General features: G+C 42.2%; 1 protein-coding gene across 2 annotated transcripts in view; it reads left to right on the forward strand.

The window, feature by feature from the left end:
- LOC134909087 (ephrin type-A receptor 3-like) overlaps positions 1-12,661 on the forward strand; it is a 317,153-nt gene that overhangs the window by 167,748 nt on the left and 136,744 nt on the right. For both annotated transcript variants that reach the window (XM_063915519.1, XM_063915520.1), the window contains 3 exons: positions 2,885-3,220; positions 6,142-6,254; positions 6,869-7,031. In XM_063915519.1, coding sequence (XP_063771589.1) covers positions 2,885-3,220; positions 6,142-6,254; positions 6,869-7,031 — 612 coding nt within the window. The remainder of the gene's footprint in view (positions 1-2,884; positions 3,221-6,141; positions 6,255-6,868; positions 7,032-12,661) is intronic.

A 12,661-nucleotide genomic window follows, 5' to 3' on the forward strand; every position in this document is an offset into this window, starting at 1 on the left:
AAATATTGGGGTGTATTTACTAAGCCTTGGATGGAGATAAAGTAGACGGAGATAAAGTTCCAATTGACTCCTAACTGCCATATTACAGGCTGTGTTTGAAAAATTACAGTTAGGAGCTGATTGGCTGGTACTTTGGGGGTGATTCCGAGTTGTTCGCTCGCTAGCTGCTATTAGCAACATTGCATACGCTAAGCCGCCGCCCTCTGGGAGTGTATCTTAGCTTAGCAGAAGTGTGAACGAAAGATTAGCAGAATTGCGAATAGAAATTTCTCAGCAGTTTCTGAGTAGCTCCAGACTTACTCAGCCATTGCGACCAGCTCAGTCCTTTTCGTTCCTGGTTTGACATCACAGACACACCCAGCGTTTGCCCAGCCACTCCCCCGTTTCTCCAGCCACTCCTGCGTTTTGCAACTAAAACGCCTGCGTTTTTCCGCACACTCCCATAAAACGGCCAGTTTCCGCCCAGAAACACCCACTTCCTGTCAATCACACTACGATCAGCACAGCGATGAACAAGCTTTGTTATGCCGTGAGTAAAATACCTAACTTTTGTGTCAAATAACTAAGCGCATGCGCTCTGCGAACCTTGCGCATGCGCAGTAAGCGACTAATCGCAGTATAGCGAAAATCGTCAACGAGCGAACAATTCGGAATGACCCCCTTTATCTCCATCCACTTTATCTCTCTCCAAGGCTTAGTAAATAGACACCAATGTCTGCATATAGAAAGAGAATAAATGTACGTTTTGAGTGAACTGTACAGAAATAATCAGGTAGAATTGTCCCAGGAGCTTAAAAGTGTGGATCAGGTATTAACTAGGCTAGCTAAAGGTTTGTATGAGAGAGGGCATTCCACAGAGAGGGGGCAGCCTGAAAATACTCCTGTAACCGTAAATGGGAGCAGGTAATGAGTGTGGATGAGAACTGGACAGAGTGGAAGGATGCAGCATCACGCAGCCAGGAAGAGGCCTTGATGGTGCCAGTCACAGTGAAATGTTCATCTCAGGAGCGTTAATCCAGTCGCCTGAGTCTCCCGAACATTGCCGTATAGTAGGCAATTATGGTTCGTCTAGGCAATATCTTTGTTTTGTCTTAAAAGACAACAAAAATAAACAACTCTGCCTGTTGATATAAACACATGCTAAAGAGCACATAAAGGTGTGTACACACGGTGAGATTCGGGCTAAGCCCGATTCTCACTATGCGACAGGGGCTAGGTCAGCATCGCAAGCACATAATGAGTGTGCTTGCGATACTGACTATGGTGGTCATTCCGAGTTGATCGCTAGCTGCATTTGTCGCAGCGCAGCGATCAGGCTAAAAAACGGCAGTTCTGCGCATGCGTATGTGGCGCAATGCGCACGCACGACGTACGGGCACATCGAACGATGCAGTTTTGCACAGGGTATAGCGATGCATTTCAGTCGCACTGGTTGCCGCAGAGTGATTGACATGGAGAGGGCGTTTCTGGGTGGCAACTGACCGTTTTCAGGGAGTGTGCGGCAAAAACGCAGGCGTGCCAGGGAAAATGCAGGTGTGGCTGGGTGAACGCTGGGTGGGTGTGTGACGTCAAATACAGAACTGAATAGTCTGAAATGATCACAAGCGCTGAGTAGGTTTTGAGCTACTCTGAAACTACACAAAAATTTCTTGCAGGTGCTCTGCGATTAAAATGTTCGCACTTCTGCTATACTGAAATACACTCCGAGTGGGCGGCGGCATAGCGTTTGCACGGCTGCTAAAAACTGCTAGCGAGTGATCAACTCGGAATGACACCCTATGTGCGATTTTGGCTAAGTGTCAATTTTGACTATCTCTTCTATAGAGATAGTCAAAATTGACTTGCCTGCACAGTCTATCTATTCTTGCGATGCCTACCGCGCTGGACCGCGCATCGGCATCGAATTGGGATCGCAAGGTGACTTTCACCTTGCGATCTGCAGTAACTTTTCTTACGATTTTGACTATATAGTCAAAATTGTAAGGAAATATCTCACCGTGTGTACACACCATAATACAGCCATAAAGATAAAGCAGTTTATTTTGCAAAAGTTGAAGGAGGACATATAACAGCCAATACATCAAAGGGATATGCAGTAACAAAACCGATGTTTACAAAACAAATAAAAAAAAATGCAGATAAAATAATTTATTTCGGTTATTGAACATTTATAGAGAAAATAAATGAAAAGTAGTATAACTTAGAAATAGTGTACAGCATATTTCCTTTTATCGCTGTGCTAATTATCCATTTTCAATATCATTGTTTTACATTTTCTTAAAATCTGTGGTAGACATTATTGATCAATTCATTTTTTTATATTGTTCATTAATAATTTGCTAATTTTCCTGATGCATAATGACTTTGAAGCAATATGTTTGTCTGCTTACAAACATGTTTTAAAATGATTCATTTTGGGCGTCTAAGAGAAGAAACCGTTGGCATCTGTTCAGATTCCACTCCATACCCAAGGCCCCCCACCCCTCCACCCCGGTCCTTGGCTGGCGTCCAGAGTGACTGCACCAGGGAGTGTCCTTTGTCAGAGACCTGATAGACACACTTGCTGTGAAGCCTCTGATAGCGGAATCTTTAGATCAGTTTTGTGACAGGAAGATGAATTGCAGGAGATGCTCAGAATACTGGGATGAATGGGACAGAGGTTGAGCTTCCCAGCAGTAGCTGTCATAAAATCTGTGTTTCTATCAGGGGATGATTAATAGTGTTCCTTTAAAAGCCCTATTATGATGAATAGTGCCTGCCTCTAAAAGGTTATCGGCTGTGGTGTCACCGATGATGCCTCGGACAGGTGTGCTTCCGCCTGATTTGCTGCTACTCATTAAATGTCACCACCCCCTTTATTTCTCTTCTCTTTCCTTTTTTTAAGGTCCTCCATCTGCTCCATATAATGCAATTCCCACCGTCAATGAGACATCTGTCATTATGGAGTGGAGCCCCCCTGAGGACTCCGGAGGCCGAATGGACGTCACATATAACATTCACTGCCGAAGGTGCCTAATGGAAGGGCAGAAATGCAGCCCGTGTGGAAGCGGGATCCATTATATTCCCCGGCAGTTCGGTTTGTCCCACCCTCGTGTGCTCATCACAGATCTGCTTCCTTACACCAACTACACTTTTGACATTGAGGCTCTGAACGGTGTGTCTGAGCGCAGCTCTGGCCCCAAGCAATTTATTTCTGTCAATATTACTACAAGTCAAGTAGGTGAGAACTCTTTCATTTATGTTACACACTCTGAGGCTGTGTTTCTATTATGGTTCTATCTAGACTTGTTCAACATCAAACCCTTCTGCATGGTTTTCCTTAGAACCTAATGTGGTGATATAGAATGGGACAATGGTTGCTATTCTCATAGGAAAAAAATGGTTTTATTGGATGATAGACAGAATATAATACAGTACATGGCAAAAATAACACCACCTTTATGCAGTGTCATGTACTGTTGCTATGCCATTACTGTAAACAAGGCCATCACTGGGGACATGAGTATGGGTTCTTACTTGTTACTTCTAGGATTTTATCCTTGGCCTTCACAGGAATGCGGGTTTGGGCCTGCAGTATAAATGAATGGGCCTCTTGGTATGCCAGCTGGACTATAATTTTTAACACTATTAACCAGATTGAAGGTCTGCCTTGTACACTAACCACCAGATAGGTCTGCCTTGTACACTAACCACCAGATTGGAGGTCTGCCTTGTACACTAGCCACCAGATTGAAGGTCTGTCTTTTATCCTAGCCACCAGATAGGAGGTCTGCCTTGTACACTAACCACCAGATTGGAGTTGTGCCTTGTACACTAGCCACCAGATTGGAGGTCTGCCTTGTACACTAGCCACCAGATAGGAGGTCTGCCTTGTACACTAGCCACCAGATAAGAGGTCTGCCTTGTACACTAGCCACCAGATTGGAGGTCTGCCTTGTACACTAGCCACCAGATTGGAGGTCTGCCTTGTACACTAGCCACCAGATAGGAGGTCTGCCTTGTACACTAGCCACCAGATTGGAGGTCTCCTTGTACACTGGCCACCAGATTAGAGATCTGCCTTGTACACTAGCCACCCGATTGGAGGTCTATCTTTTACACTAGCCACCACATTTCAGGTTGCTTTATGTAATAGCTAGATCTATACACTGCCATCAGAATGTCTGTTTAATATTCTAGCCACCAATTTGGAAGCCTGATTTATATGCTCCCCACCATATACGAGGTCTACTTCAGATGGTAGTTCTTAGATCAGGGGGTATGCTTTGTACACTAACCACCAGAGTACTTTCTGCATTGTACATTAGCCCCCCAATCTACTTTGTAGTCTATTCACAAGAAGGATTCTGCTTATACTAATCATTAGAATGGGCTTTGTATTGTATACTAGTCACCAGAATAAATGTAGGACAGGTGGGGATTTAGGTTGTCAGGCTGCAAACCACCCCAAATTTGGGATGTTTGCCTTGACTATATATCCCATCCAACTCTAGGATGTGGAACCACTTTAGTAGTAGTAGTTGTTGTTGTTGTTGTTGTTGTTGTTGTTGTTGTTGATGGAACGGCTGGAACTGATCTCCCCAGCACATATTAGACCTTTGCTGACTGCACTTGCAGTTGAAAGTATAATTTACCATTCACCATATGTTGGCATGAGGTCTGTTGAGTGTATGCATGCAAGTGGCTTAATCCCAACCGAAATGCTAGAAATGTTTCGGCTGATCATGGATTGAGGGCCTCGTAAATCTGAGGCTACAAAATGCAATGGGCTTATCAGACCATTACGCCTATTTTATCACTCTCCTCCAATATCTTCACGACATGTGCTCAAATATTAATGAAGTAACTTTCTTTCACATAAACTGATAAATGCATTTCTATCCCCCATAACTTATTAATGCCCCCACTTAGGGGAATCACTGTGTCTTGCTGCCACCTGTATATACTGGGAGATCTGAGGTTTTATCTTGTCCCTGTGTCCAAGCAAATACAAAATGCAAGAATTCACATACACAAAGGTTTCTGTCTTTTGCAGCAGTTCTATAGCCCCATATTAATTTGGACCTTAGAACTGGCAGACATTTTTACAGTGGTGTGTATGCAGAGATGGAATGAGTAAGCATGCTGCAGGGGCACTGTCCCATAATTCCTTCCATGTTCAATATTTGCACTAGCTGATGGATAGGTGGCACCAGCAGGGCAAGGGGAAGAAGATGGAAAAAATACACTGCTTTGATGATATTTATAGTGGTGCTTTCATCATCTGGCTTTTGTTAGCACATGTAGGGCTAGTATTGCTTTAATTATAATTCCACTACATATAGTTCTAAATAATGGCAGTGTGCTATACCAGTTTCCTATTGGCAGGGCTGTAAGGAGACCGATCAGGCCCAGATACTAGAGTATGTGGCCAAATGTCTGTGGGCATGGCTTTGACCCGTTGTGAATAATCGGGCCCTCTCGACATGCTGCACCGTCCGCTGAATGGGGTGTGGTTTGTGGCTCCCTGACAGTCCAGGTTTAGGAACTTGATACCCAACCAGCACCCTCTTGGTGCCTCTACCTTATGGGATATTGGCAAAGATGTCTCATGCCCAGTAAAAACAGAATTTCATTTCTTTTTGGAGAGTTTGCCATGTATATTTCTTCGTTTATACAGTATATTGCATAAGTGCACTACAGTCATTTGTATAAAGGTATTAGTTTATACAAAGGCACTCTGAAATTTGCAACAATAATGTTTTGTTTAAAAATAAAGATATTGGCCACACAATTCCAGTTGGCATTCCGCTGTGTAATACATAGAATTGATTGCATAGCTCTATTTATTTTGCAGTACTACTGTAGTGATATATTTATCATCTTTTAGTCTCAATCTATTTATTTTACTGTTTCCCACAGCATTCCATTTATTATTCTCCTCAGTAACATTTTATGTGTACAATGGTCATTTATAACATGTCTATGTTCTACAACTCTCTATCACACGATTTTCGGTGTTATGTCTTTTTTTTATGTATTTCATCATTGTTATAGCGAACATTAAAAATGTGAAACTTAAGTTTATTTATAAAATAAAAGTAAAAGTTTATAAATATTTCTACTTTGCATCGACACTAATTTTCTGAAACCTTCTCCCAGTAAATGTAATTCTGAAAGAACGAAAGAGCAAAGACAGCGTCACGTTGGCTTTTCAAGGACCAGAAAAGACTAATGATGCAGTGGTGGAATATGAAGTAATTTACTATGAAAAGGTCAGTGCTACAAGCATTCTTGTATTCTTTCACTCTGTATGTATAGATAGATAGATAGATAGATAGATAGATAGATAGATAGATAGATAGATAGATAGATAGATAGAGATAAGCAGGTTGGATTCTTCTCGGGAAAATAGCTGTTTAGTGAAGACGGCACCTGATTAAATGATCTTGTCCAATCAAATGCCATCCTACATACTTTCTATACCTAGGTCAGAGGTTCTCAAACGCGGTCCTCAAGGCACCCCAATGGTCCAGGACATGTTTTAAGTTTATCCATGCTTGACCACAGGTGACTTAATAAGTACCTCAGTCAATTTGATTTACCATCTGTGCTGAGCCATGGAAATACCTAAACCTGGACCGTTGGGGTGCCTTGAGGACCACATTTGAGAACCTCTGACCTTGGAGTTTACATGGAGCTTGAATCCTGAGTGACACCATTTGCACACATGAAGAATGCAAACATATTATTTGCTAGAGGCCATTACAGTACTATATAAACGTATTACACCTGTAATGCCTAGCAATGTAAATGGATAATTCTTTTACATTGTTATTTCTCATTTCTGGCACATTCTCTCATTTGTTGTTTTTCTTATTTAATTTAGAATCAAAAGGATCAAAACTACACAATACTGAAGACGAAATCTACCTTCATGACTGTGGATGGTCTAAAACCTGGAACCACCTATGTTTTCAGAGTCCGAGCTCACACAGTGGGTGGACAAGGAATTTATGGTGGTGAGATAGAGTTAGAGACCAGCACAGAAGGTAAATCTGCAAAATAGATATGTTTCCCTACACTGAGATGGGTTAATTGTGCCAAATAACTTTATTATGTATGGAATAATACAAGACTTGGCAAAGTTACAGCATATCTGTTTTATTGTGAAGGTGAACACTGTGGATAATGAGAGGTTTGGTGATATATCCGTGGTATGTCTGACTTTGTGGTGTTGGACACTGAGAAGATACCCAATGGAGTCTGATTGTATTAAACAGTAAGAAGATATTTTAGTGTTTTGGAAAATTATCGTTTCTAAGGGCTCTATTCATGAAGCAGTGAAAAGTGTGGAGAAGTGAGCCGGTGGAGAAGTTGCCCATGGCAACTAATCAGCATTGAAGTAACATTTATAATTTGCATACTATACAATTGTACGGAGCAGCTGATTGGTTGCCATGGGCAACTTCTCCACAGGCTCACTTCTCCACTCTTTTCACTGCTTCATGAATAGACCCCTAAGTGCTTTGGAAGTTGAGAAGATATATTGGAATTTTCAGAGACCACCTAAAAACACTTTTTTTATTGGATGATACATTTACATGTGAGGTTGTTGGACAGCCTAAGGTTCTTGAGATTGAATTTAAATTGGTGGTTTGTTATAGTTATAACTCGATCATAGATCTAAACTTACAAGTAATTAGCATACCACACACTACAAGACAGTGCAATGGAAAAGTAATCACTTAATTTACATTATTTTAGAGACTTACAGACACTTGTACAGCATGCATCGGGCATTACTGGTATTGTAGAGGCTGCAGCAGACCAGGTCTGTGGCACAAGTGTACTTACTGTATGTGACACTGAACAGATACTATATACAATATTTGCTTGCTGGGAGCAGCAGAACTCACGCCAGCCGGTGGTGATGCAGTGTATAAGAATTGGGGGAAAGGAAGACTCAGAAGGAGCCTTTGCACCCAGTGCCATAAATACTCTTTTATTCACTACTATACAGTAAGTGAGAAAATACTTTATATCAGCCTGTTCAGCACAGCCCTGAATACCTTGGGGAAAAAGCCCTATGCTAAGAGTACTCCTAGTAAATGTAATCAAATCTGCATTTATTTATTTGACACTACTAGTCTCAGCATGTCCTGTCAGATACCCACATCATTGGCCGCAAATGCCCTTTAATGTGTAAGAAAATCAGGTCATCTTTATGTCTAACACCCTGTATTTTCTCAATGTCTAACACCTTCCTATAAATTCTTATTTTATCACTATTCTCACTGTACAGTATGCGTCACGGTATCTTCTCATTGTCCTAAACTAGGTCTCTAACTGTCCAACACTCAAAGGTATCGCCTTTGTGTCTGGCAGGATCTTCTATCACACCTCCAGGTATTTCACACTGTCTGGACATACAGAGCTGTCACTTACTATACACACTTCTGTAGTATATTGTTTATCGCCTGACCTTTTGTATGCCTGAAACATATTCCCTAAGAAGCTGTTCACTGATTTAGATAAGAGAATATCTGTGGATATTATGTTGGCCATATAAAAAGTCTGAAGCAACAACTGACACTGTGAAATGTGATTGGAATCAATTTGTTTTTGATATATAAGTAGTGATACCTAATGACTGCATGGGAATGTGTGACGTCTAGCCTCTCTTGTATACAAAACAGCATGAAACTGACTGACCTGTTCTGGTCACTCATCCCCTATTACCAAATCTGTGCAGTTTCACCCACCACACACAGTATGTGACCCTATTGGATGCACTGTTGCATATACAGCTAGTTAGGTGTGTGAGATTGGCAAACATTACATAGTGAGAATTTGTCATACATTGTTGCACAGTAAGAAACTACAGTCATGGATAACAGGTACCTAGAGGGGATTACTTACTAGTGGTCACATTGTTGATCAAGACGTACAGCAGAATGTCAAACATGGCATGCCGACATGAAAGCAATGTGATTTAAAGGGGGAATTCAATTAGCCCTGAAAATTTAAAATGTGCGAAAAACAGGGGTACCACAAGCTTTTTACCACATTTTAGCTGCGGGCTAATCAATATCAGCCCATTTTTGCAACTGTTAAATTTTCTGTTTTCATGTATTAACACATAGGGGGTATGCAATTGGCTCCGATCATTTCGGAGCTAAGGAAATCACCCCACTGAGTGTTCAGTTGCAGGCCACTTTTGTCCATTTTGAGGGCAGTTTCACCAATGCCTTTTCACCTTTTTTTTTTTTTTTTGAGTGAAAAGGCATTGGCAAACAATGCCTTAAAAGCGGCGAAAATGGCCCATGTTTTCGACTGTAAACACGTGGTTTCGCCGATCCACGTGTTTTTGTCTGGGAGAAAATCCAGCTCTGCTATAGCATAGGGCAAATCCCCATTCACCCGAAAAACAGCTAAAAGCTCATTGGATACCCCCCATAGGGGTAAATTGACTAAAACTTCTAAAACAGAGAATTGGTGATGTTGCCCAAAGTAACCAATCAGATGCTGTCTATCATTTCTCTATTGCCTTTTAGAAAATGATAACCATCATCTGATTGGTTGCTATGGGCAACATCACCAATTCTCTGTTTTAGAAACTTTAGTAAATTTACCCCATAGATTCCGTGATAAGTTCATGGACCTATGCATTAACACTGCTACTTGGCTACTGTGGTCTCAAACAAAAACCTGTTAAGATCTGCTAGCAGGTTGCATTTGGGGCTAATTGGATGCCCTCGGGGGATCAATTAGCCCATGGTAAATTACCGCAACTAATTGAATTCCCCCCAAAGCACTCTAACCATGTCAGCATTAGAACTTTAAGGTTAAACATGATGGCAAATCATCATGTTTAGAGTTCTAATGCCATCACGGTTAGAATGCTTTAACTCGCATTACTACAGTGTTGGCATGCCATGTTTAACACTCTACTGTACACATGGTCCGTGTTGACATTGTGACCATCAACACAGCATACCGGTCCCCCTGAGAGCATTGGGTGTAGCTAGATAGATGAATTCGTTACAGAGATATTTTTTTATTTTACAGTACATGAACAAAGTGCGGTAACATTCGCACATTGTTCTCTACTTTAATATACTGTAGTACTGATGCTTGAGAGAACATTTAGGGGCATATTCAATCGGGTTCAAGATTTTGCTTGTAAAAAAATTCAGACCATGCACCGAATTTTGTATTACCATCGGTATCTGTGCTCCCGATACCTGCGGTATCCAATGAAAAAAAAATCCACTCAGGGTTTTCTGCTTTGAAATCCCTGGAGTACGAGAAAAAAAAAAAAAGAAGAAATACTCACCTGCTCTAGACACTCCGCTGATATCTGTGGCCAGCACAGTTGTGTGTAGTGTTGTGTGTGGAGAGGGGGGTGTAGGGTAGTGGTGGTAGTGCGTGTGGGAAGGCATACCTTCCAACATCTAGATGGTAAAACTCGGGACAGGGGGCTGGGCCATGGCTGAAGTGGGCGGGCCACAGGTAGATGGGGCATGTCCATGGGTACAGGGGGCGTGAGACATGTCAGCGGTGACTTGTCTGTGGGACTGGCGGCTATTCCTGGGGGCTGCTGGTGCTGCCAGGGAAGGATGGAAGGAGCTGCCTGACACTGAGTAGCGCTGCAGGAGTCTGCAACCGTGTCCCTGCAGCGCTGTGATACAACCAGTACCTGGACACTCAAAAAAAAAGGTACAATCGGTATACCCCGTTTTATCCGGTACAGACCTTAAAAAAACGGTACTGTTGGAGGGTATGGGAAGGGGGATGGAGAGTGAGTGGTAGTGTAGTGTGTGGCGTGGGGGTGCGTGGGTAGTACATACCTGTCCTGTACCCAGCCAGTCCCTGAAGCTGTATGCAATGCTAGAGAGAAGAACCGGAGGAGGAGGCAGCGCTGCAGAAGGTATTTGGACTAATCAAGCTAATTTGAAACTTCCAATTGCTGAATTAGTCATTGGGGAAATGGGAAGCCACAGCAGTTCCAGAGCAATTCCTGACCATTTTTCCTAAAAATATGGATTTTAAGAAAAATTGGTCATGCTCTGGGGCTGTGAGAAAAAAAACATTGTGTCACTCACAAAATAAAAAAAACTGCACACAACTGAATAAGAAATATTTTGCAACTGCAGATGAAACCCGTACGTGCAAGATTTTTGCTATTGTCGCACTTAACTGAATATACCCCTTAGTATAGGAAACATCTACTTCCATGATGCACAAGGTCAAATTGTAAACCAGTGGTTCTCAAACTCAGTCCTCATGGAACACTAGAAATCCTGATTTTAAGTATATCCATGCTTAAGAACAGATTACTTAATTAGTACCTCAGCCAAATGATACCATCTGTGCACCTGCAGGTATATCCTTAAAACCAGAGCTGTTAGTACTCCTTGGGGACCGAGTTTGGGAAACCTTGCGCTAAACCATTCATAGTCAGTGAAAAAAATACACAAGCTCATAAGTACTGTATGGAAAATCAGTGCTGACTGGTGTTAGGTGGGCCACACCCATCACTCAGGGGCAGATTTATTAAGCCTGGGGAAGTGATAAAGTGGAAGGTGATAACGCACCAGCCAATCAGCTCCTGACTTCCATGTTACAGGCTGGGTTTGAAAAATGACAGTTAGGGGCTGACTGGCTGGTCCGTTATCACCTGCCACGTTATCACTTCGCCCGGCTTAATAAATCTGCCCTTCAGTCACTCAGCTCCGCACTAACGATCCACTGACAGTTTATCTACCCACAAAGAATGATGTAGAGTAGCTGCATATTGCATTGTGCTAACTGTGGAAATAAACGTTAATATCGACCACACATACTGATGTATCACGCTGTGAAGAAGAGTGGGGAAGTGGATCAGTGAGGAAGTTGCCCATAGCAAACCCATCAGCATCTACCTATCATTTTATAGCAAGCACTCCATAAATGCTACCACAAAGCTGATTGGTTTCTATGGGAGACTTTTCCACTGGTCCAATTCTCCACTGTTTTCCCTGCTTGATGCATCAATCTGTAACTCACCAGATAAGAATGACCAAGTAAGAATTACAACATGTGGGAGGGCGACAGTGCAGCTGAATTCACCATTTCATGATAATGGCAAGAAAGCCAGCACTTCCACTATGATTAAGCATACCTCCCAACATGACCCTCTCCAGGAGGGACACAATGCTCTGCTCCCGGACATCCCTCTTAATTTATGCTTGCCATCACCTGTGCTGAAACACCTTTCTTATCCATTAACCTGTTCAAAACAAGTGATGGCAATCCTAAATTAAGAGAAAAGTCCAGAAGCAGAACATTGTGTCCCTCCTGGAGAGGCTCATGTTGGAGGGTATGGATTAAGGACAGATGCCGCCTGAATCCCATAAACTGCTATCAATCTCATTTGACTTTAAATATGTAAATAACAAACAGTTTAACTTTTGCAACTAAGTGGTTCTCGGAGCGGCAGCTCTCTCATTCTCCTACTGCTAGCTGCCTGCGTAGACCATTAACTGTGAAGTAGTGTACTAATAAAGCAGCAGGTAAGACAAGACATTAAACAGAACTGTCATCCTTCAGACTCTTCATCAAGGACAAGCTGAGTATAATCCGCAGATCTCTTGTAGTTCCTCAAACCAGTTCCTTCACCTTGAGTAGTGATCATGCA

Source organism: Pseudophryne corroboree, chromosome 4, assembly GCF_028390025.1.
Source record: "Pseudophryne corroboree isolate aPseCor3 chromosome 4, aPseCor3.hap2, whole genome shotgun sequence".
In the NCBI taxonomy this organism is placed as follows: Eukaryota; Metazoa; Chordata; class Amphibia; order Anura; family Myobatrachidae; genus Pseudophryne; species Pseudophryne corroboree.